Source organism: Nilaparvata lugens, chromosome 10 (genome assembly GCF_014356525.2).
Source record: "Nilaparvata lugens isolate BPH chromosome 10, ASM1435652v1, whole genome shotgun sequence".
NCBI lineage: Eukaryota > Metazoa > Arthropoda > Insecta > Hemiptera > Delphacidae > Nilaparvata > Nilaparvata lugens.
Window position 1 is genome coordinate 4,485,374 of NC_052513.1, and position 27,445 is coordinate 4,512,818.

Here is a 27,445-nt window from a genome sequence, read left to right on the forward strand (position 1 = left end):
GTGTAAGAAATAGTATATAAAAAAGTAATAGCTTGGTGGGATAATAAGTTGGAATACAGTATGAATAAGAGACTAGACAAAGAATGATGAGAGACATCAACTCACCTCTTATATTAAAACAAGAGAGGAAATACAACAATAATATTGTATTCTTTCCTCTCTGTTAAAACCAACAATTCATTCATTTACTCACAAATTCAAAACGTTTTTGATAAAATATTTGAAATTGGTTTCCTCGTAGACGGGAGTGAACAGGAGGAAAAAGAAGTGTATGAGAAGTGTATTTCACTATAATTGTTCTTGGTTTGTTCACTTCTACAAACGATGTAACAAATTACATAATGTAAGCAATGCTGTTTATGAAAATTATTTTACACAATGGTGGCTGATTGCAATGTGCATACTGCTTACATTGTTCATATTTGATTGAAAACTACACAATTGATTAACAATACTTCTAAAGTATCAAAAGATTTGGTGATTCACTGTCTCATTTTCTGGGAAGGTTATATAATGTTTAAGCTGTGAGTTCAAAAAATCATTTAATTTATCTTTTTTAACCTGTACACACATGTTACTCAATTATTATTTCTATGTTTTGTTGTAAACGAACAAGCTTTTTATTAATATTATAACGAACGATTATAATATTGTTACATTTTCCAGTAAATATATCAGATTGAACTGATTTTCATTGTAAATATTGGGAAATTGGCAGCTTCTCATGAGAGGATAAAACACTTGTGCTTCAAGTCTCTACCCATATAATAAGAATTTGTTCAATAAAATTAATTATATTTCACTATAATTATTGTTCTTAGTTTGTTCACTCGAGATAAGATTTAATGATTATTATAATCAGTGAACTCATATTCTTCATGCAAGAGATGGGTAGAATTCTTAATGAGTTCTTTCTCCATTCGATAATTCCATTTCAAAAAAGGTATGTATTTCTGCAAAAGGGTTTCCTCCTGTACTGTATATAAGAGGTCCTAATCGAATGTAGTCAACAAAATGGTAGACTTATATGTGAATTGCCTACCTCTAATTCATAAAATGTTGATTAAAAATGTCTTAGTTTGTAGTAGAAATGAAATTTCAATCGTATGAAATTTGTGTATTTGTACAACTAAAAAATGTTGATGCTTTTCCAATTTAGCAAGTTCAATTAACCATTTCCACCAATTCAAGAGAACACACATAGGCTACCTACTACACATAGGCTATCTACACACATACCTATTTTTAACTGTTTGCTTAATTCTTGTTGTTCTGTATTAAATATTTGATTATAATTTGATATTCCCATAAAAATTATAACAGTATGATGTTGATGATAGAAAATTCTCATGCTATTTTATTATTACTGACAATTCTACAGTATTCTTTTCGAAGAATCCATTATTTCGATAGGTTGATGTGATGATTCTAGGCGCTATTGCCCAAAAATAATGATTCATTTTATTTTTCTTCAATTTATTTAGTCAATGATACACAAAACATAATTCATTAAAATGATTGAACAAGAACACAAGATTGATTAATCAAGAATAAATTGAAATAGAATACAATAATTATTACAATGAATTGAACAAAGTAGAATAAATTTCTTAGGTAGTTTATGAATCAGGTTGATAATTTTAGTATTACAACGAAGAAATGAAGATAAATATAGCTTATTTTAATACAAGAGCAGCCGAATTCAATATTATCATTAAAAAGATTTTTGCTTATACGTATTATTGTAATGTGGTGACAATGAATAAAAAATTTGATCATGTAGGCTATAATTGATATTATTCATAAATTCAGTACAGCTGAACACGTGTTGGTTTCAAGACGAAAATAATCTATAATTCTAAAGTAGTAAAACAAGAGAAGTTTGGTAGAAAACTAGTACAAGGATTGCCTTAGTATTTTATCTACCAATGTTTTAACATCAGTGTCCTTACACATGAATAAATAAACTCTTCAATAATGTTTGTTTCCATTACAAACTGCTTGTTAATAATCACTTTTGAACAACTAAATTACGACATAGCAGTCAGGTATTTATAAATAAAAGCTATAAGCTTCTACTGACATTAGTGGAGTGGCGCTTTCGGACACAGGGCCCTTCATCACAACACTTCATCAATGAGTGTTGATGAAGGGCCTAGTGTCCGAAAGCGCTCCACTAATGTGAGTAGAAGCTAATAGCTTTTATTCATAAATACCTGACTGCTATGTCATAATTTAGTAGTTCAAAAGTGAATACATAAAGAAATTCAGTCCTATAATCAAATAAATAAAGTTAAAAAATAGAACTGTGTTTCCAATCAATATATAACGGTTCTCAGTTTATTGTGTGAAAAATCGCTTTTCAACAACAGTGTCCTTATAGTTACATGAATAAATAAAGAAATTTAATCCTGTAATTAAATGGATAAGGTTAAAAAATAAAACTTTTTTCAATTAATATACGGTTCTCAGTTTGTTGTGTAAAAAATCGCTTTTCAGGCAAGTAAATTGTGCATCATACATTCTAATACTGATTTTAATATCACTAACAATAATGGAGGCCAAAGGGGAAGATTCCCAGGGTAAAAAACCGGACGTAACTGAAAGTCTACCACCTTCGTCAACAGTGATGGGCACTTTCAAGCAAGCAGCGGTTGTCAGTAACGGCAAACCATGCGCTGCGATCGGCAAGTGAGTCGATTCCAACCAATCAAAATTTTAAGAATTTGTAGAAATTAGACTGGTTTGAAAATTTAATAATAATAATAATATTCGTATGGCTTTTATTAGTGGGCAGTTCCTGACGGAACTTCCACCTCGCCTGAATATATTATCATTTAAGCCATCAATGGCCTTCAGACTGTAATACTTCAGCCGGGGCCGACAATATAACGTGCCCATCCGATAACACGGGAGGGACTTGTCATAGCCACCTCTAATACAAGGCCCCGGCCTACGATATTGCAACGTCGCAGTGCAGGCCTAGAATCTAATAGATGATTGGTGAGAAAGATTTAAAAAATACCAGCTGATCTTTTTCACCAATCATGTGATTAGTGAATTAAGTGTGAATTAGTAATTAGTGAATTAAGGCCTAGAATTAAATACACATGATTGGTGAAAAAGATCAGCTGGTATTTTTTTAAATCTTTCTCACCAATCATGTATTAGATATAGTCCTGCACTGCGACGTTGCAATATCGTAGGCCGGGGCCTACGTGATTAGTGATCATGTGATTAGTGAATTAAGTGTGAATTAGTAATTAGTGAATTAAGGCCTAGAATTAAATACACATGATTGGTGAAAAAGATCAGCTGGTATTTTTTTAAATCTTTCTCACCAATCATGTATTAGATATAGGCCTGCACTGCGACGTTGCAATATCGTAGGCCGGGGCCTTGTATTAGAGGTGGCCTTGGACCTGTTCAAAAACTTTGATAATTTGGTTGTATGGTTCGACTGGATTCGACAAAGTGCCAACGTAAGTGGAACTCGAAAAAAAAATAATTTTTCACCATGCACATGATTGAAGAATATACATTACCTCAAAAAATAACCATCATTAATCACATTATTTCAATTAGGTATTCGTTGAAATATAGTCATGGATCGATGAAGATCCTCCAAAAAATTACAACTGTGAACATTATGACAAACTCACATTCAAATGATGTAATGAAATACTCAACAATGATGAGATGTTATTGTCAGAAATACCACTAATTTATTGAAAAATTACTACATACATGTTTCAACACCAATGAGGTCATCTTCAGTGTTATATTAATAAATTAGTGATATTTCTGACAACATCCCAGTGTTTTCATTATGGATAGATAGCGTATCACAACATCTCTCCAACAACAGTACCTATCTAAACTTAACAATGAAATGAGCCCTGCTTATTCAAGTGGATTAAACAAAGTGTTTGTAAGACACTGATCCAAACATGAAAAGAGACGAACCGTAGACAAGATTAATTTTCTCAGACAGAACCCTTAGAACTCGATTGATAAAATATTTCCTCAATTAGAATTCCAACTTCGCATATTGATAGCATTGAGGAAAATTTGAGAAAATGATAGCTTAGAGGTGAATTATCTTGTTGAGAATAATTTGGTTGATATATCTCAACCAAAACATTCCTCTACTGAATATAGAGCGTTCAATATTTTCTCATTTCTATAATTGGAAATGTTTTTCCTTGACGACATGAAACATTCCTGAATATCTCAAAATAGCTGAAACTTTACACTGTTTTCTCTTTATTTCATTTTGTGTTCAATTTTCTAGTTTTTTGAAATTTAATTCAAACGTGGACTGTGACTACGCTCCATTTCGGATAGCCAATTTTCTGACTCCAGTTGGTTAAAGTCTAGAACCTAGCTGGATCCCGAGCTAGGAAGCTGGCCCGTATAGTGAGGTCCACGTTATAATGGCAGTATTTGATTAACATTGGTGTTGTTATCCTTATTGTATCATCTTCCTATACAGTAGTGAAGTCCACGTTATAATGGCAACATAAGTTTAGTGTTGCTATACTTGTATCATCTTTGTATCATCCTCCTATAGTGGAGTCCACGATATGATGACAGCATTTGATATCATTGGTTTGCTATCCTTGTATCATATTTCTATAGTGGGGTCCACGTTATGATGGAAGAATACCTCTCATACCATTAGTATTATTGGAACATTACACTAATTTTTTCATAACATTCAGATAATTTATAAAGACTTTCAGTAAAGGTGATTGAATTACCAAATTATTAATAATGAATTATGAATGGGAACTACATTATCGCAATTCTATTTGAAAATTTGTTATTTGTAATTTGGAAGTTACTTGAGTTCCAGTTTGAAGTGAAATCTTTGATAGTTTGCCACTACACTGAGTGCAAAACTATTTGGTACATGTTTGCCAGGGCAACGTTAAGAATAAGAGTTTATCCTTCTATTTTATAGTAATGCGTTTTTATTGCATAAAATGCTGTACATTATAACGTCAATTATTATAAAACAAATAAAATACATGAAAATGATCAATGTCACAAAGTACAACATACAAAAGTACAATAAGTTATCAACCACAGCTATTAATTGATAAGTACACAATATTATTGAAATGTATCCACTAATTATCCATGTATTCCTTTATGGAATAGAAGCCACCATTCAATAAATATTTCTTCAAATGGGCTTTAAATACATTTTTATTTGTTTTAACAGATTTTATTTCATTTGGGAGCCTATTGTAAAAAATTATTCCTTGATAAAATGGATTTTTCTTTGCTATTGCTAAATTAACATTAGGTAAATGATAGTTACGTTCTCAAATCATCAAATTCCGGTGACCTGAATTTCTCGAATTCTCGTATTTATCACTCTCAAATACTTGAATTACAACATAGCAGTCTGATTTTTATGATCAAAAACTATTAGAATTTAATCATAAAAATCAAACTGCCTTGTTAGCCCAGTCAACGAAGTGTTATCTCGAAAAGTGAAAGAGATATAGAAAACGTTTTGAGATCAATATTGTAGGAAATTATGAAAACTTTTATTTCTTATAGAATAGATGTCTGTAAAATGCATACTAATTTTCGAGTTATATGCGAGAAACCAAAAAATGGTATCTTTGAACCACCCCCACCCACTTAGCACAAGGGGTAGGGGTGGGGACTTTTGATATATTTACCTCCTCACTACCCTAAACAGAACTGCGGGGTCAAAAATTGTCTTCCAAACTTTTCCCTCAATACCCTTTTTTGAGCATTCATTGCCTGGACTATGTCGTAATTCAAGTATTTCAAAGTGATCATCAACAAGCAGTTCGTAATGGAAGGAGAAATTGAAGAGTATTATTGAACGAACGTTAGCGAGTTCTCACTTTTGACTTGCTGAAGGTCAAAGTCGTTGTCCGTTTGTATGTTTTACAATAGCTTTAGAAAGAATTGATCAATCAGCTTCAAATTTTGAACACGTAGTCTCCGAACCTTTTCCAGGTCAAGTGCTTTGGACAACAAAATTGACTCACACCTTCGTCATTTTTCAGGATAATTATAAAAATAACATTGAAAGTGCATATGAGAAAAAATTGTTGTGATTTAGTCAGCAGAAGAATTCTTGCATGTAATTACTACAGTTTTTCCATTCATTCATTCATAACATCAGATGAGGAAGCTATCACACAGACACAGCGCTTCATGCGCTGACACAACATTTCAGCTGGTGAATATACAATATAATAATTTAAAACTTTTACATCAACAAACTGATACGGGATGAGATATCAATGTGCGGTTTTCGCCATATATTTTCTCTTGGAACTCTGCATGGAAATAAATCATGTACCTTCTCATTGAAAAAAAATAAATTTGGATTCATTATTAGGGTCAAAGATGTTGAAGCGACAAAGTATTTTTTCATTTCAAACGGGATCCTCAATGAAACCTACTCTCAAATTATTCTTGTTAGAGAAATATTTACCTGTTCCATGATTTTCAAAAACTCTGTACAATCGAAAGTTGCGGGTTTCAAAGAATTACAGTACAACAGTTATTGAGCGAGTTCTTCAACTCAGGGGCCACTAGTATTTATCCCAATTTCAAATTATCACCATCTATTTGACGCCTCCTGTTCATACCTCACAAATTTCTCTTTTACTTTTTCCACTGGATTTTCATCCACATAAACTTCACGGGAAAATTCCGGGTTACGGAGGAATTGAATTCGGTGTGAGAATGTGAAATTCTTGAATTGTTTTTTGTGAATGACGTCACACACTCATTTCTAATGGGTGGCTGAATGGAAAGGGGTGGAAGATGGGTAGGAAGGGAGGAGAAGGTTGAGAAGGAGGAAAATGGAGAATTGGGTTGGAAGGGGGAATAGATGATTTAGATTAGAAGAGTTCTTTATTTATATATGTTACAATATTTACTGGCTTAAAAACTAATTTACATTAAATGACAGTATTGCTAATTATTTAACGAATTTTACAAAGTATGGAAAACTATTTAGTGAGAATAAAGATTGAATGCAATTTGAATAACGATAATATGATATTTATTTATTTTATTGATTCAGGTACCTACAAAGAACAAATCAATAAAATATTGTGATGTGACTTCATAAATCGGCGGTGTTTCAACATATAATTGTGGATTCTCTGAAAAGGATATGAATTAATATCTTTCCCATCAACACACGATCATGTAGGAAATGACTGGATATTGATTGATTTCAATTGAAGAGGTTTAAACTGAGAAAAACTTATAAAATGATACAAAAAATGTGGGAAAACAATCTGAGAGTGAGAGTGCATGAGGAGGAGAAACATGAAAAGAAAATGTGTCAAAAAAGAAGAACCAGGAAGAAGAGAAGTGCAAAAAGGAGTGGAATGGAGTAGAGCAGAGTGTGTAATGGAGCACTACCTCCGTAAACAAAGTCATATTGCATTCGTGTGACGTCAGCACAGGTAGGACTCCTACACCAATAAAAACACTAGCTGATACAGATCAGCTGAAATAAACGAGTTTTCGGTGTAATTTTTAAATTGGTGTAGGAGACGAAGAAGAAGGAGAAGAAGAAGTCCGGCTGCAGCTTAGCAGCTCCGCCCGGGCGGCCCGGGGAAAGGGTGGCTAGGGTAGGGGAGGGGAAGGAATAGAGCTCACCTAGCCAACTTCTCTGGAAGGAGCGGGGAGGAGAGGTGGAACCACAATAACCAAAACGAAAAGCTCAACTCAATATTCCTGCTTAACCAGCAAAATCCACCAATGTCATATAGATGAATCCAATTTCATGAGATATATAACTGATAAGAAAGCCTCAAGAATCATAACTAAAACGCTCATTCTCAAACAAGAATCAAATTTTCTCATATCAAGGCCTACTTATGTAACATCTGCGTTAAACGCTAATCGATTACATGATGAAATAATCGTATTGATTAGAATGTTTTATTCCAATATAAAACTGATTTCTGATTTGACTCAGTTTAACCAAAGCTGATAGTTCATAAGGCACTGAGACAACTCTGCTCAGCTCGTGCAAGTGGTTAAGAATCATCAATATTCAGCCAATAAAAATATGATTTGAACAATATTATTAAAAAAATGTAGGGTAGTTCTTGGAAAAAAATGTGAATTTTCATTGGTGCCATTATTTATTTTAGTTTAGTTCTTATGACATATACCGCCCATCAAGCATTCGCTGTATCTCGCTTTTCAAATAATCAATAGTGTACAACAACATGTAGTAGAATATTTCGGCTACAGTCATTATACTCACGCCTAGGAATACATCCAGGTAGACAACGGTGGCATCCATCATCTCATTGTTATTGTACGTGTAGGTACGCACTTTTGGATGGAAAAAATCGTTCCTAAACAAAATATCAACTTTGTGAATTATCTTATATCCACTAGGAGATGTTTGATAAGATATAACCTTGTAGTCAGTGTAGTTACAAGATGGCAAACATTCACAAGAATCCACAAATTTCTTATCACCTGAGTCATAATAAGTGGCTTTGGCAACATTCACCGCACAGGAGCTGTATTCATCAGAGCATATGTATGTTGATTCGTTGTGTGGCATGTAAAACAGAACACATCCACATTCTCTCAAAGCTCTCTTGGTGGAGCACTCCATTAAACAGTTCTGTTGTGTGTAGTATTGAAAAAAGTACAATGTTTTCTCTGTTGAGTTGTAGCATTGTTTGGCAGATGGAACTTTGTACAGAAAATCGTTATAATCGACAGGATATTTTATGATGACTTCAGGTTCGATGAGAATGCTAGAGTCTGTTGATGGCTGAATACGATGCAATCTCATGAATGGACTTGGAACATCCCAAGGATTGTGGATTGTAAACTGATATTTATTGTTCCTGCCAATAAACTTGTCTTCCTCTTCATATACATTCAGATAATAACTCATGACTGATTGTCCTACCAAAACTGGTATCTCCAATGGTGGAGGTGTAAAGTCGTATGTTCCATTTTTTGTCTCAAGTTCTGTATATGTCGGATATCCATTGATCGAATCAGTATTCAATTGAAACTTGATGCTCAGTCCATACATTTTTCTTAATAATTCTAAAAAACAAATGATCTTGTAAATCTTGGAAGGCGGAAGCATGTTGATGGACCAGCAGAGTTCCCTGAACATGAAAGTTGTTCGATCTGATCCAGAATCGAAATATGATGTGAGTAAAGAATATTCACCCATTGAGATATTAAGGATGAAGGTTTCAGGACTCGAATCAGATATAACGAATCTCTCCCTATTACTATCTGTACCATTTCTTATTGAAATCATGTTGAACATCTTATCAAATGCTTTTCTAGACATACCCAAGATGTCTGCAATCTTGTATATTTCATCACCATATTTTTTCATGAGATATTCAACTTTTCTGACTGAAGGGCGTGCTGGACCACAGATGGTGAAAGCAGGAATAGCCAGGGTAGTGATGTGTTCACGAGTGTTTCCCACTTCTATTGTCATGGGATCCTCTTTCCATTTATTCATCTTCATTCTATACACCGCAAATAATGAGATAATAAAACCGATTACGACTATGCACCAAAATCCACGTTGAATCCAATGATTGTTGGGGTTACCAATGTATTTCACGCCATGCAAAGAAGTGTTCTCCACAAAGTTCTTGAAATGGGGATTCACATTTCTCCTTCTCCTCATCTGCCTTTGATGTGAAGTTTTGGAAGTAGCCATATTCGTGTGTGAGGAAAACACAACAAACAAAATACACAGTAGATGATAGATCACTCAATAAAATAGTTTGAATACCATATCTGCTCAAGAACTAGGATAGGGATCCTCTGGTACTCTCAACAAGATCACTCACTGGAATTGACTTTCAACTGGGCGTGAACCTTCAACAGTTTGCTTATAAATGGACATCAGGGCGGTGCCACTTCACTCACAATTTAATTATTTTAAAAGAAGGCCATCTTAAACTTTGTTTTATTTTTCGTGTTACTGGAGGTCAAACATAATGTATTATAATGGTTATTATTTAGAGCATGCAACTCATATTCTGCAAAACTCTTATTTCTATTGGGATTTACATGGAAAGGTTCGTGTCTGAGTTAGATCACATTACCCAAATTGGATAAATTAATAACTCATTCTAAGGTCAAATTAATTATTATAAGTTGATTATTTTTCTACTAAACGCAAAGAAAGTATGACAAGCAGGAGGGAGGAGTTGGGAGATGATGAAGAGGAGGAGGAGAAGGACGGAGAGGAGTAGGAAGAAGGAGAAATAGGATGAGAATTAGGACTAGGAGGTGGAGAAGGATGAGATGGTGGTAAAGGAGGAAGAGTTTGTGGAATCTTTGGTTGATATGGAGGATTGATTGATTGATTTATTTATTCATCACATGCCAGGTCTTGAAAAACCTATTGCATTTATAACATTACTACATTGCGAAATTACAAAATAATAATAAATTAATAAATACAAAAAAATATTATATGGATATTGTTGATATGGAGGAGGATGAGGAGAAGAATAAGAAGGAAGATTAGATACTACTCATTATATTTATTCCAGTTATCAAGTATACTAAATAGTTATTTATGTATTAACAGCGTAAAACGCGACTTTATCGCTGGAGTCAAAACAGTTACCACGCGACGCGTAGCGGAGCGTGGTAATTTTGATGAGAGCGATAAAGGAGCTTTCCGCTCGAATTACATAAACAAGAATTTCTACAGCTGCAGTATTGGATTCCAATAAACAGTTTTTTTATAATTTATCCAATTATTTGCATAAATCAATCTAATAATAATAAAATGATTCAATTTAGTTATTCTATCTAATCATAATAATTTATTTTATATTAAAATAAGATAAAAAGAATTAGGGTAAGTATCATCTGCAAAAAAATTTGATAGGGACGAGTTTTGAACCAGTAATACAGAGTCTCTCAGCGTGAGAGTCAATTCTCCAGCAAACTCTTCCATCATGGCTGATAGAACCAAAGGCGAAAAAGTGGAATTGCTTTTCTCTAAATGCGTTTGTTGACGGCGCTATAATACAGTACAGACTCAACTATAGTAAACGCAAATTGGAGAGGCGGGTGATAGTGGCACCATCTCTGAGTGAAATTGATAATTTCAAGCTTCAAATTACTTGTATTATTCTAAAATATCGAGGGACCGAGCTTCGCTCTGGAGTGAATTTATAGTTTATATTTATTTATTCATTTTCTCAGTCGTACAATTATTTTTACAGTTATATGCGAGGAGGCTAAACAGGCTTATGCTCGAAACTGTCCCTTTACTGTCAAATTTATACTACAGTCCGAATCAAAATCTAGGTTAAGCTACTATCTTTTTGTCGGGAACGATTACAACTAAAACTGAATTCTTATCTTCAACATTATGAATTGTTGATTTTACAAGCTCCTGCTATACCAAAGATAGTCCAGTCACTATATACATTGATGCATGCAATTTATATTGTAGTTCTGATTTTTTAATATATTATTTGGGTACATATAAGAGAAGTCCAGAACCAAATTTATTCATGCGAAATTTCCTTGTGCTAGATACAGAGTGGCCCAAAAACCTCGTATTTTCGGCCCATTTTCCAGTTTTCAGCTACTTTTGCCAAATCTCGTAATCGGACAGAAGAATTTGCTTCCGCCTTTTTTCTAGATTATGAAATTCTGAATAAAATGAAATCATTAGGAACTCCCTATCTCCAATGAGTACTGAGTTATGATTTTTCAAAAATGAGTGAAATTTGAAGAAAAATCATTTTTATGAATTTGAATTTTTGATCAACAATATCTTCCAATTGTTACCATTTAGATGTATAATTCAAAATCCCTCTGGGCGTATTTTTGTGCTCTACAATTTGAGATCAGTTAGAGCGCTTTATCTCATATAGATTCCCAGGTACACCTGGCAACAATGCTCCTTGTATTGTGAAAAACACCTAATTTTCAGCTTCAACCATCATCACCAACTACATTGTCCTCACATTGATATTTCGCACAATGACATAAGTTCATGAGATTATGTTCTATGAGAATCACCCGTTAGATGCACTTCATTTCAGTATTTCCTAGTGGAGAGGCGCCCTTAAGGACTTGATAATCGTGAACTATCACGGCGCGCTTGATAATCACGATTGAATTAAAAATGTTGAATTCTCAGTTTCCATTGTTTTTGAATAAAATGGACGAAATTTTAGAAAAGTGAAATCATAACCCTATTTTGGACTTTTAAAATGTTATCTAAATTTGGGAAAGAAATAGTACAAGGAGTATCCGTAGTTCTTCTCTCCCGATCAGTGCTTATTTGTAAAAATCATAAATAAATAAAAATTCCACAAAAATCAATCTGAAAAGGCTTTTTTACTAAAAGAAGGCTTCTTCCGGTCGACTGTCTTCACCTAATTTATAAATCTCTCGTAGAGTCTATCATTAGATATGGATGGTATAGATTCATGGGGCTGTGCCGCTGACTATTTGTAGCACAAAGTAGAAATAATTCAATTAAGAACCCTGAAGTGCATAACATCTCGATTGGTTCTTATCAACTTAAAATATTAACTTCAATAATCTTTCTAATGTACAAAATTTTTTACTTATACACTAACACCAAAGAACTTCTATATTTACAAGATTATATTTTTCAAGAATAATATTCAATACAGATCCTCTGCTCCACCATCTCCTTACAATTTAAGATCACCAGTTATAAATCAGTTACCTCGATTTAGAAATATATATGGAAAAAGATCACTCCTCTACATACTTCCTAAATTATTTAAAAAATTGCCTCTGAATATTCGAGATTATTCAAAAAGTGATGTTCTTAGCTATGTAATAAAATAACAATAATCTCATATAAAGAAACAGCTAGCAGAGATTTTGCTGGTACATTAATTTATTGAGTCACTGTCGCCAGCTAGAGCGACCACTTATAATATTTCTTGAAATTCAAATTTCATTTCTCAATTTTTTTCCCCCATGCATGTTTATTAAAATTTTTGTTCTCATAAATAGTGAATACTCATTTTTCATGATTTATTATTTGATTTCATTGATATTTTTCTTTTACTTGAGTAGTTTATCTAATTTCTTTTCTTAAATTTTATTATTCTAGTTCCTAGATAAGTTTACCTTCCTCACCACGATCCTTCCTTTACATCGTCTTCTTACTTCCCAACTTCCCTTTGCATGCAAAAAAATCTTTTTCTCTTCCTCTTATCAAATTTGTTAATTTTGTTTCTTTGTAATGTACGATTCTATAATTTACTATGTATACTTATATAGGCACCTACTGAAAAACCTTCGGGTTTAGTGGGACCTCCAATGTAAATATTTTGTTCAATAAAACTTGATTGATTGATTGATTCTCTGATTGGTTATCGTGGCATTTATCACGATTGAAATTTATCATGCTTTTGTGGAACCAATCCTTAATTTGTAGGAATATACTGCAAATGGGAGGTAACGCAATAGAAGCAGCTATTGCCACTATGCTATGTGACGGAGTGGTATGCTTCGAGAGTATGGGAATTGGTGGAGGCTTCCTAATGACTATTTACCGGGAAAGTGAGGGCAAAGCCTATGTCCTCAATGCAAGAGAAACAGCTCCTGCTAAAGCCACGGAGGATATGTACAAAGGCAACAAAACTGCTTCAGAATTTGGTGAGATTATTTTTAGGAAAATTTGGCTCATTTTATTTTTGTTAAACTGTTAATTATACTCCTTTTTAAAGTTGATTTTGATTATTGTTGAAAGAATTTAGGTAAGCCAATAGATACTATTACTCTCATTTGAACTCAATCAAATAGCCTAGTAGTTCAATATTCCAACTCAAAATCTGATTTGGCTACATTATTCATGTGTATTTAGTTAACTGATGATCAGTATAATATTTATATTATTGCATCAACTGTGGGAATAAGTTGATTATTTATGAATTCGGGTATTTTCAAGATATTTTCAAGAAGCTTTCAATAAATTTGGCAGTGGTAAAGTGACTTGGGAACAGCTATTCGAGCCGACAATAAAGCTTTGCGAGGAAGGGTTTGCAGTAAGCCAGCACATGGAGATGAGTATTAAGACGTCCAAAGATCTGATCTTGAAGAGTCCCGCACTCAAGTAAAGTATTCACAGAAGTTGTCATAATATTATACATTTATTATTAAGTAAATAAAGGGTTGAGCAATGAAGGTATGGTTAATTTGAAATGACAGTGTTGCAAACTAATTTCAAACGAAACTCAAAATCCTTATTTTCAATGTGTATTCTTTCGATGTTGTCATTTACAGAATTTAAGATGAATAGAGAATATAATAGAAATAATACAAAGAATGCTTTATTATTCAAGTTAACACTATACAATAGATACATATAAACACATATTTAGAGCTTGATTAGACATTCGCCAGCCGTTTAAGGTGAATAAACACGTGTAGCAAACAAAATTATATTGGATTTTGAGAAAAATAGAGTTGGATTATAGAATAATAAGTACTGTCAACCTGGATCTATTCAATATTGGGGAATCATTTTTGAACGTTTGTCATTAAAATTGACAAACTTTTGTCTTTTCTCTGAGTGATACTGTAAGAGTGATGATATTTTGTGATTAAAAATATTTCAAATCCACATAGGAGAGTAAATAGTACAATGGTACTATGGTATAATGGCATAAAGGCCGAATCGTAAATAAAAAATTAAAAAAGGTACTTTAGTTATTATTTAATACTAAACATATACAGAAACAATATTGTTAATCATCTCCATCGATCTTGAAAAATGAGAATAATATTTGATGAAAACTTATGAATTTTCATTCATTAGGTTTTCCGATAGAAAATTTAATGTAAATATTGCATTGAATTTTATTTCAATTTTCTCAAGTCTTTAGAAAATGCTGAAATAGTAATAGTAATACAAAATATTATGCTGTAATAGTTGTTGAACAGTTCTTGATGCTTTCAACAATGATACGGTACTGGTACTCCAAAGATGTATTAATTGATATATTTTAATGTAATAATTTCTTAATTGAATTATCAGTTACAACTACAACTGCTCTATAATAATAATAAAATCAATTGATTATTTTTTAGAGAAATATTGGTGAACGATAAAGGAGAATTTTTGAAACTGAATGACACAGTCAAACTGCCCAAGTTAGCTGAAACTCTCCGAACTATTTCGAAGTCACAGTCGAAAGCTGAAGAATTCTATAATGGATGCCTGACCAAGGGTTTCGTGGATGACATACAGGCGGATGGTGGAATAATAACAATGGATGATATGAAAAACTATCAGTAAGCTTGAAATTATTGTAGATAATTACATGCTGTCATAAGATATCAAGAGCGTGGTGATAAAAATAACCGGTTCTATTCAGAAAAAGAGATTCATGAATGCCAAAAACTTACCCTCCAGGTGTGTTACCCTATAGTGAGATTTGGATAATATCTACTACTGTTAGCATTGGCTGAATAGGAAGCATTGCTATTATTTGCAAGGAACGAGAAATGCTTTCAGTTTAAAGTGATTTATATAATAGCTGCGTTGTGGAGCGGAGCGCTGTGTTGGATAACGCAATACATCAACTTGGAAGGTCTGCGTTAAAATGTAGCTCAGACAAATCACCTCAAGGATTTTCAGTAGAGGGTTTAAAAAATATATGAATTTCTTGCTAGTATCAATTTTAGTAGTACAATTAATTAAATCATATGCATTATTATTTTACCAATTCAAAGTATTGCTGAAAAATCATATTATACATAATACTGAGGGTGATTCCCACATAAGCTCTTAGTCTCAGCATTTGACACATGAAACTAAAGACGTCGTTAATTTCCGGACCATCACTTATATTTAAAATGTCGTTTAGGCAATTCAGAGAGTATTTCCTCAGATATTTTTGTCTGAAACCGCTATATAAATCACAATGTAGAAAAATGTGCTCCAGCGTTTCGTCTGCTTCAAAGTCACCACACAATAGACAAGGCACCTGAGGGTTGATTGTATACTTGACACCTTTCAAGTGGAGAACGATGGCTTCAGTATGCATGGAAATCCTTATCTGGCTAAACAGTCTAACTTTATAATGTGGTAAGTTGGATTCAAGATATGGAGCGATGTCGTAGGTTGTGAACTGACGGTAGGCCACACGAAGAGGTGAATTGATTGCCGCAGCCGCATCCAAATTATACAATTTTTGACGAAAAGACTTGAATATTTCTGTTTTATGAACCTTTGCCACTTGCCCGTCTTGTTGTGCCCATATGTGACCGTAGCCTATGTCCTCGAAGAATTCCTTCATCTGTGAAGCCCAATTGTACTTTTTATTCTCATTTGCATCAGTTGCAAGTAGTCTTCTGAAGCACATCTTTGGTGCTCTGTTCTCGCACATATTCAGGATTCTAAGCCACCAGTTGAATGCTGATTTGAAAATATTGTAGACAAGATGATGACGTCCTGTTTCCAGTCTTACAACATAGCCTGGTGTTCTGATTGGCCAATAGAAAGATGACTTGATGAACTTTGTCTGAATGACCTCCAGCTGTTGCCAGTATCTAAGCGCCCATAATTCACTGCTGTATAATAGTACAGATCTTACCATAGCATCAAACAATTTTGCTCTCGAACTCCATGAGGCCGAACAACGGGAATCCACTACTATTCTCTGGACACATCCAGATGCTGATGCTGCTTTACGTTTCATGTCTTTGGCAGCCTGGTGGAAAAGACCAGAGTTTGAGAATACTACACCCAGGTATCTGATTGTGCTGACAGTTTCCAAAGGATTATTTTCGTAGTAAAGTGTTTCTCTCCTTGCTCTACCATGACTTTTCTTGAATATCAATACCTTCGTCTTTGATACGTTAACAACAAGTTTGTTTAGATGACAGTACTCCTGCAGAACGTTCAATTTCTTTTGTGCATCTACTCGGGTGTTGGATAACAGAACAGAGTCATCAGCATATGACAGGAGATTCAAGCCCGCCCTCTCATTGATGCTGACATAATTACACTCTTTCTTCACAAAATAGTCTTCCATATCATTGATAAAAATTGCAAACAGGATCGGTGAGATAGTGTCACCCTGCATCACTCCTTGTGTTATTGGAACCTCCTCTGTATAGCCATTAGCAGCACTTATTCTCACAGTAGCCTTGCGATAGAAGTCCTGAAGAACTGCAATCCACTTCCTGCTTATACCATATCTGTATAGTTTTTCCCACATCAATGCATGGTCTATGGAGTCGAAAGCTCGCTGGAAGTCCACAAACGTTGCATACACTTTCCTCCCCTGTTTCACAATCTGCAAACTAACCAAAGCATTTAAAGTAAATATACTATCCATACAGCCTCTAGACATGCGAAAACCATTCTGTACTTCGCTCAATGGATTTCCATACTCTATCCAGTTGGAAAGCCTATTGCTCATCATTTGAGTGAAAAGCTTGCAGATACAATTGACCAAAGAAATTCCTCTAAAGTTTTCAGGTCGGCTGCTATCTCCTTTTTTAAAAATCATGAACATATTGACTTTACTCCATCCTTCGGGGACTGATTCATTGTTTAAAATTTTGTTGAACATGTTCAAAATCAGTAATTTTCCGTTGAAGGGGAGATTTATAAGGAACTCATTTGTTATCATATCAGGCCCAGCAGCTTTTCCCGTTTTGCATTTACTGATTGCATAGTGCAGCTCACCTAGAGAAAAAGGGGCATCAAAGAATGGATGCAATACGTCGAGAACATCCCACGTTGTGCAGTCAATTCTCGGCGGGTAGCATTTCTGCAAGTAATCCTGCCAACATTTCAGGTCGATGCTGTTATTTTTGGGCTTCAGACCATTTATCCTGCGAATCATTCCCCAAAACTCTTTGGAATTCTTTACACTGCTCAGTTTAATTTCCTGTTCCTTGTGGAAATTCCGTTTTGACTCTCTCACAATTCTCTTGTACTCTCTTTTTAATCCCAAATATCCCTGATAGCATTCAATTTCCAAGTTACTGTTTTTATAAATTCTAAATGATTTATACATAGCTTTTTTTGCTTGTCGACATGCTTGATTATAGAATGGTTTATCCACACATCGTCCAGTCTGAACTCCGCCGTGATTACTACGGAGCATTCATGAGCCTGCCCAAATAGTTTTATCTCTTGTATCAAGTTATTATACATCGATTCAGCACCTAGATGTAAATCCTGGGTTGTACTCTGCTCGAAATATTCCTTGTACGGTATTTCAAGATTTGGATTCCATATGAGTTTCTGTTTTCGACTGACGGCCGGTGTGTCTCTCCTCTCCTCTTCTTGATCATATGAATTGCTAATTCTCAACAAGCATGGCAGATGATCTGAGGTTAGATAATCATCACTTATCTCAAGATCCACTGTAGAAGTTAAGCCGTGGAAGTTGGTCCAGACTAAGTCAATAACACTACGGCCACTATTACTCAAGTATGTAAAGTTACCCTCTCTATCGCTATCAGTACGGCCGTTTAAAACATACATTCCATGACTCTCCATGAACTCCACCAAAAGTTTTCCTCTTGCTGTAACGGTGAAATCCTGTGTATTTCGGACCTCTCGGATGCGACTATCTTCGAAAACGTCAGGGTCGTCTATGTTATTCAAAATACCTATGCGACTATTCTGGTCCCCACCAACGAAAATTTCACAATCTCCGTAGAGCTCCAATATTTCATGCATCACGGAATTGAAGAGATCAAGCAGAACCTGCATTGAATCGGACGGTCTAAAATACACGCAACAAGCCACAAATCTTCTATTTTTAGTAGTCTCAATGAGGAGTACAAGCCAGAACGGCGATTGATCTATTATTTTGTAACTATGTAGCTTGTTCACCAATGCGATCAAACCTGAACTTGGTCTGCCAATGTCCTTATTTTTTATAGCATTCACGAAGATGGAATTAAACTTATCATTGATCACCCGGGGAAGAGGCACACAATTCGACGTCAACCAGGTTTCACAAAGAAAAATGACATCCAAGCCTGAGAGAACAGTCAACTGTTCAAGATCTAATAAATGAAAATTGTTCATGCCTCCTATATTCCAGAATAGTATCTTGTAATTGCTCCGTAATTCAGTTGAACGATGGCAGGGTTGGTTTTGTGATATTTTGGGTTTTAATGCTCCGTCATATGCAGGTTCGCCTTCTCCTCTTATTATTTGCTATGATTGATTCGTAGAGACTCCTTGGCTTCCATAATTTTCTCCTTTTGAATTTTCAAAAACGCTTCCATCACTATTTATAACTACTTTCAGATCTTTTATCTGACTCATTTTTCCATTTGTACCACTGGCTTCAATAAGAAAATTTTTTATGCTTCCGCTATTCCCAACTTTCCTTCCTTTTTTGACAACCTGTTCGCCGTGAAAATTCTTATAATTTTCCTCCTGCTTCCTCGAATATGACTCCTCACTTCTCGCCCGCTTCGCTGACTTGGCCTCCCGTTCCTCCAGGTCCTTGAGTTTCCAGAGTTTTCCATCTACTTTCAGCTTATCCTTTATCATTACAACATGTTTTCCCTGACTCTTCAACTTCAATAGATGCGCAAACAAGTCTCTTCTGATCGCTCTAGTCTCTTGGGTCAAATCCTCCTTGATTTGGACATTTTTGAAGTGTTCTTCTTCTTGGAGTTTCCCTTTCTTCCTCAATACCATATTTTTAGTAATAATGGAGTTGAATTTCACAAGTACTGGTGCTCTATCTTTTCTTCTATTTGTCCTCCATAAATCCTTGATGCTATTGCTATTTATATCGGGAAGCAGATACTTCAACATATTCATGATTTCTCCATTCATGTCAACAAAGTTGCTACCTGAAACACCGTATACTAATAGATTGAATTTTCGCTCTTTCTCTTCGTTACTCTTTGCATTTTGTTTCATGAGGAGAACTTCAGATCTAATCTCTTTTATTTCTTTCTCAAAACGACAATTCAATGCATCAACCTTTTTGTCCAGAGAGTCTAGCTTTTCTAGCTTCTCAAGAATCTTATCCAGTTTCCCCTCTATTATCGACATAGTGAAGCATCTGTTTCGTGTATAAATGTGGTGAAGAAAGTATTCGATAAATTTTTATTGAGAAGAATCACGCGATTTTAAAGCCTCTGATTATCTGATTGCTCGGCGTCATTTTAAAATTTCGTAGAGATAAATGGATGAGCCTTTGTAGCCACAATAGATAACGGTATGTTGAAGTTCCTCTGTTGATGATTCGGTTTGTCTCTAATTTTTCCCTCCTTGGAATGTCTGGTAGGTAATTTTTTATTTCAAGGGTTGATGCAGGGAGTTCAAAGTCCAAATACGAAGCCACCTGCGCGTGGAAGTTAGGATTTCAGTTAATATTTTCTAACCTATAACTGTATTAGCAAACTATCAACGTTCAAAATTAGTCTCTGGTTGAAGATTAAATAAAACCTATTTGTTCACCTGACACAGAACGTTCTCAAACTTGAAACTTGTACACTAAATGCCTATATTGAGAATTAATTTCACTCAAAATTGGATTTCCACTCGGACGCGATCACTCAGTTTTGTTTTCACAGCAGTCAGAGCTGCCAACCCTCGTTTTTTGATTAGTGATTGTAGTTTTTGCTACAGATCCAATGTAGCTATAAGCCTATAGTGGCCTATCAATTTTTGATCGAACATAACGCCAAAATTGATTTAAAAAAATACATATTATCAGAATGAAAACAATGGGATTTTGTCAAAAATATCACTACAATAAACAAGTGATAATTTTGACAAAATTCCAGTGTTTTCATTATCACTTCGAAATTACCCCAAATAACAAACATGTTATTTTACAATAAATAAGTAATATTTTTGACAACAACCCAGTGTTTTCATTATGGATAGGTATCACAACATTTCACCAGCAGTATCTAAAGTGAAACATATTATTAAGTTGATTCCACTTTGTGAAAAGTAGGCTACGACGTGTATCTCATTGTCGATTTGAAAAATTAATTATTTTTTGGCGTTGTAAATGGAAGGCACCTGTTCTAACAATGTATACTGTAAACAAAGAATGTAAATGCTGATAAATAAAATGAAATGAAATGGATTTAATTCTAAAGAGGATCTTTATCAGCCTTAGCTTCACAGTATTTTGAATTCAAGTTCAAGTTTTATTTCTAGTTTGTATCATTAAATTAATAAATTGATAATGGATGAATAAATATCTTGAAGTTACTCACAATCTTCCAATTCCCGGTTTCCGTAGAGTTTATTGGCAAGAGCCGTCGCAAAACGAAATCGGCAGCAATTTGACATTTTTTTCGACTCCACTGCCCGGCTCTGGGCTACTCCTGAATTTCATAATGGAGGTGCTGGATGATGGATTTTTGAACTCCAACTCTTTAGATGATCCAAAAGCCGTTCACAGAGTGGTGGAGGCTTTCAAACACGCATTTGGAATGCGCAGTAACTTAGGCGATCCACGATTCACTAACCAAACACAGGTAAAAATAATAAATAAGTTAGCTGGAATAAGCTGGTATCTCCACAAAATATATTTTAATATTTAAATCTGGAAATTGAAAGCAAATAAAACAATCATAATTAATCTTACAAGTAGCCCTATCAAAATACTTGAATGTTAGTCATCTCATTTCAAGAGAGCTCATTCAAAATTGAAATCACCTCAAAATCTATTAATTTTTGTTTTTATATTGATGAATAATTCTTCAACATTCACTCAACAAGATTGAACGTATGCCAGCCGGCTCGGATCATAGCAGAGTATTAAGACTTTTGCAAACGTTATTTCAAGCTTGAAAGTACTATATTAACTGAACAAAGTACGAATGTTATTGCTTATTCTAGTTTTAAATCTCCATCGAATTTTGTCAAATTCTAATGGTATTTCATGACAAATAAAACTTGACATAAAAAAGTGTTTTAATACATCGCAGCTCGGAATGGATCGAGAGACCATCATCTTTAAATGAGACATATTCAATTTTTCCTCGTGATTTATACTTTTTCTTCATAATAAATAAATATATTTCTTCATTATTTATTTGATATGAAATATATTTATTTCTATTTTTGACTAGGAGTCAAACATATTGTTAGATGCCAATTTCATCAAGACTATACGAGGGAAGATCAGAGACAACTGGACATCAACAAATGTCTCCTATTATGGAGCTGATTTCGACACAAAAAGTGACCACGGAACCGCTAACATTGTCGTTCTGTCAGCTAATGGAGATGCAGTATCTGTAACCAGCACTGTTAACTTACTGTAAGATTTCAATTAATTTAACAGATGATTCATTATTAATCGTTCATTACTAGTAAATAAAGAATCACTAGTAAAGCCAGTTACACACGCATCGATTTTGTTCGTACGATTTTTTGCGTCCTTATAAATTATTTTTCAACAAACAGATGATGTTCGTCAAGTTCTGTTTTAATTTTATATAATTCATAAGGACGGAAAAAAATCGTACGAACAAAAATCGATGTGTATGTAACTGGCTTAACTCTAAATAGAAGTTAAATAGTAATACTTATTTAATGGAGAAAATAAGGCCCACAGCATAGTAGACCCACGCTAATCTACGCCACTCCAACCCACGCCGTGGGATGTTTTGTAAACCATTGCTACATAGCAATCCCACATCACAATTTTATTGCCAAAACATCCCACGGCGTGGGTTGGAGTGACGTGGATTCGCGTGGGTCTACTTTGCGGCGGGACTTATATTTTTATTAAGACATGCACCACAAATTGCCATGTAAAATAAAATAAAATCGTTTGGCTTTTGTTGGTGGTGAGTCCCACCTCGACTGAATATATCATTTAAGCCGTCAATGAGCCTTACGACTACCATACTTAAGCCGGGACCCACTGTTCAACGTGCCCGTCGGATAACACGGGAGTGGCCTGTTCAAAAACGTTCAACCTGCCAAGTAAAGTCAACCAGTAAGTGCTTAGCATTGCAGTCTTCTTCTTCTCTAGTTAATTACAGATGAATTCCTCATATATCTTCAAAAAGTAGATGTTTTTTAATTAAGTGAAAACACATTGTCTAGACTACAAGAGAGTTATTGTAGAGTGTTTCGTCATGAAAAACAACATAATTTAAGCTACCAATAGATTTCACGACTAATTCAATCGACTTCACGATTATTAAATGAAAATATCTGGGAATTTTCAGATTTGGAGGCAAGTTTGTCTCGAAATCAACTGGAATACTTTTGAACAATGAGATGGACGATTTCTCGGCACCACACATCACGAATTTCTTTGGAGTTCCGCCCTCACCGGCAAATTTCATAAAACCGGGCAAGACGCCATTATCATCCATGTCACCTACGATTGCCATCGACAAAAAATCGAAAAAAGTTGTGCTTGTCGTTGGAGCTGCTGGTGGAACCAGGATTCTAACATCGACAACTTGGGTAAGGAGAAACTAACTTATACTAGCTTGAACTAACGTATCAACTTCACAGATTAGAAATTATAAATTCTCTAAAACCTACCTAGGTGGGTCGCTGGGAGCTGCAGGTGCAACGAGAACTCTAACATTAACAACTTCGGTAAGAAGAAACTAACTTGAACTAAAGTATCAACTTCACAGATTAGAAATTATGAATTCTCTAAAACCTACCTAAAAACCGAGAGATATTACTTTTGACATGAAGAGGGGTACCGATTTCTCCTCCTACAGTTTGGAGAGAGTATGGACAGAGTAGTGGAGAGGAGTAAGCATGCTGCGCACAATTGGATGCTGACACAAAAGTAGGGAGAATGCTGTTAGGTAGTGGGAGTGATTAGTGAAGGAACGAGCATCGGGCCTCTCTGTCTTCGAGAGAGAGCCGTGTAAAAAGTGATATCTCTTTAGGTATCGGACTTTGTGTATTGTTATGTGACCTGGACTTGAAAGAGACGTTTTATAAAATTTATAGAAGAGTGTGATTTGATATTTCTCGAAGTCCAATAAATAAGGATTTAATAATGAGTCTTAACTATTCCTACTATGTTACATAGTCTGTGCGCGCGGTTGACTCTACTAGCCGTTCTATAAAATTTGGGCTAGTTCACTCGTCTACAAGAGTTTCAGCTGAAATAAATATCACAGCCATAAAAACTAATATTTTTATAAAAGATCCCCCAACCCACCTTTTACCAACCCACACTAAGCTGTTACAGCCACGAACACAGTGTAATGGCAAGGTCTATACTTTCCAAGTTTCAAGTTACTTTCAAATTTTCAAGTGAACATGTTCTAACCACAAGGACCTAATAAATAATTTTTTCATTTCATTTTCATACAGGGAAGAAAAAATAATTTGAGTTTGCGGAATAATGTATTCAGCAAACTTTTACTGTCCCATACAGGTATCGATTCTTACAATATATCTTGGTAAATCGATTAAGCAAGCCATTGATATGCCAAGGATTCACCATCAGCTGCTTCCCATGGTTGTTTCCTACGAATATGGAACTCTCAAGGTGAGTATAAGTACCATGTTTATATCAAAACTTTGAAACAGCCAATCGAAAAAAAACCTTGATGATGAATGATAGTAAATGACTATTAAAGAATCAAAGCCTACTCTGTAACAACATATATTTTTTATTACAATTGAATGGTAGATTGATTTTTCATTCTCTATTTAAATATATTCTTACTGTATAATAATTATTTGAAATATCCAATGAAAGCTATATAAATAGAACTAAGGACTTCTGCTACTGAAAATATTGACCGAAGAACTAAATAGCAGAAGGAAATTTGAAGGATGAAACTGTCCAAAATTGTATTTCAATACAATTAGCCCTGAACTTGGAAGTGAACATTGAATAGTACTAACATATGAATGATAATCACCTTATCAAGTTGATTATCATCTTACATTATCATAATCACCTTATAAACTTCAGTGATTGTCATCTAAGCTGAAATAAATATTCAAAAGTTGAACAATGTACTACAGATTTTTTAGGTTACCAGTACAGTATTTTTTGAAGATTTTCAAGCTTAACATGCAATTGAATAGTGGAATTATTGATTGAATTTTCTAAATACATTGGAAAATAATAAACAAGATATTATCAGACAGAGAACTCTAGAGTTATTTCAGTATCAATTTAACAATTTTGATAAGTGTCTCTCTCTCGCACTAATGTAATTATTTACTTCCGTCTCCATAAACAATATCAATTACACAATTTAATAAGCGTTTTATACTAATTCAATAATTCACTTCTTTTCCATGAGCGGAACTCGGCACGCCTGACCGCTCTCTCTGTGCACACAGAACATTAGTAGGTAGCCTACTTGAATTGAATCAATCTCTTTTCAATTTTCAGTCGACAGTAGAAGCCCTACAGAAAATCGGACACAACACGACAAGAGAGGACAGAAATTCAGGAGTTACTGGGATATTGCGCACATCGGGTATAATTGAAGCGAACGCTGATATCATTAAAAACGGGGCTTGTGATGGTTTCTGAATCAACAACCATTTTGCGGCACAATTATTCAGTATTGCAGAGTCGAATAGTTTGATCTATCAATAATCCAGAGCCTATCTATGTACACTATTCTACTCTATACAAGTGCAATTATCAGTAGCTGAATTAAGCAAGCACATATTATTGATCATCTGTTAATGAAGAATCTTTATGCAAAATTTCAAATCAATCAGTCCAATAGTTCAGACGTGATAATGTGTCAAACATAATTTTCCTACATCACGTACGTGTAGGAGCAGCTCTTTCCATTATTATAGTAAAGATGATGGATAGATGGATGATTTATCAGTATCTTTGAATGAGAATAACTTTTGAACGGTTTGAGAAATCGGTGCGGTTTTGATGCGACAGAAAATCAGTTATTTTTATTCGAATAGGATCCCCAATCATACCTTAATGTCCCTTTTAAAAAAAATGTGCAGCTGCTTCTATACAACAACTGGAAGCATGACAAATTGAAAACTTGACGTAATGAAATCTTGAAGAACTGAAAATAGGCATGAATAACCATCCTCGGTTAATTAACAATCTATATGCAAAATTTCAAATTAATTTGTTGAGTATATTTCAGACGTGATGATGCGTCAAACATAATGCCCTATTCCTTACATGTATAAGCCAGTTCTTTCCTTTATTATAGTATAGAAAACTGAAGAAGACATAATACTTGGAAACCTCACAGAATCATATTCATTTTTCCAATACATCAATAAATTTTAATATCGATTAGATCCTCCTCAATTTGAATCAGGCAGCCTTTTGTTTTCCCAATTCCAAACAAAATACCTAAAATACTCGTTTCACTGCGAATTCGTGTCTGATAGTACATTATAACTGAAGAATATAAATTATTACTTATTTTATTGTGATCTATTCATGTTTTTCTTATGAAATTCAATCATAGGCCTACAGCATGGAGACTATGTCCATTTCATTTGTACTGGTGGCAAAATTTTACATTAAAAATAATTATTCGATAACATCAAAGTTCAATTGTAATGAAAACAAATTCCTTCAAAAAAGAATTGATAATAATACATTTCGAGGGTAAAAATTAAGAACAAAAAAATTGGGTAGAATCGGGATTCGAGCCGAGGAACCATCGCTCCGTAAGCTAGCGTTTTACCACTACGCTACACGGCCGTTCAGAAATCATTGTCTTGTAACAGCATTATAACCTCCTCATAAAAAAATACAAGCCTATGGAACTTCATGTATGGTAGCATAGATGAAATTTGAAAATTAATTCTGAAAAATCTAGAAGGAAAATTGAAATTTGGGCTTCCAGGTGCACGAGATATTTTTAGAATCTATATGCAAAATTTGGAGATCTAAATCATTCCCGTTTTTCCGGTATGCAATCCACAAGTTGACATGTTTTGATCGAAGAAACGAACACACGAACAAACACAACCCTACTCTCTCTTATTATATAGATTATATGTCAATCTCATATTTTTCATTTTTCTAGGATATGGTTGTAGTAGACATGAAACTAAGAAAAAGTATAGGCTATTAATAAAAAATTGAAACAAATAATATCTACAGATGGAAATAAATTGGAAGTTGGATTTGTTCAAATGCTAATTAATGAATAATTATTATTAAACGAAAATCTCAATTAAATGTTGTAATTCACCCCAAAGACTTCTGCTACTGCAAATATTGACAACAGAGTAAACAGCTGGATGGAAATTCGATGAGCGCTACTATACCAATTTACAGCATTTAATTGGTATCTTCGTTTAATAATAAATATTAATTAAATAACATCTACTTATTTTGACTATCACCAATACCAATACCTACTATTACTTCAGGCCCCACAACTGATCTCTAATAAACTATGACGTCATCACATGTAGATCATCGATGATCTACTG

General features: G+C 34.3%; 1 protein-coding gene across 1 annotated transcript; it reads left to right on the forward strand.

The window, feature by feature from the left end:
* The first annotated feature begins 373 nt into the window (after positions 1-373).
* LOC111053932 (scoloptoxin SSD14) lies at positions 374-25,747 on the forward strand. Its single transcript, XM_039436590.1, has 11 exons — positions 374-943; positions 2,500-2,691; positions 13,478-13,698; positions 13,793-13,799; positions 13,991-14,155; positions 15,133-15,336; positions 21,294-21,531; positions 22,129-22,319; positions 23,239-23,482; positions 24,423-24,536; positions 25,398-25,747. The coding sequence occupies exons 1-11, from the start codon at positions 846-848 to the stop codon at positions 25,539-25,541; spliced, it is 1,818 nt and encodes a 605-aa protein (XP_039292524.1). The 5' UTR covers positions 374-845; the 3' UTR covers positions 25,542-25,747.
* The last annotated feature ends 1,698 nt before the right edge of the window (positions 25,748-27,445 follow it).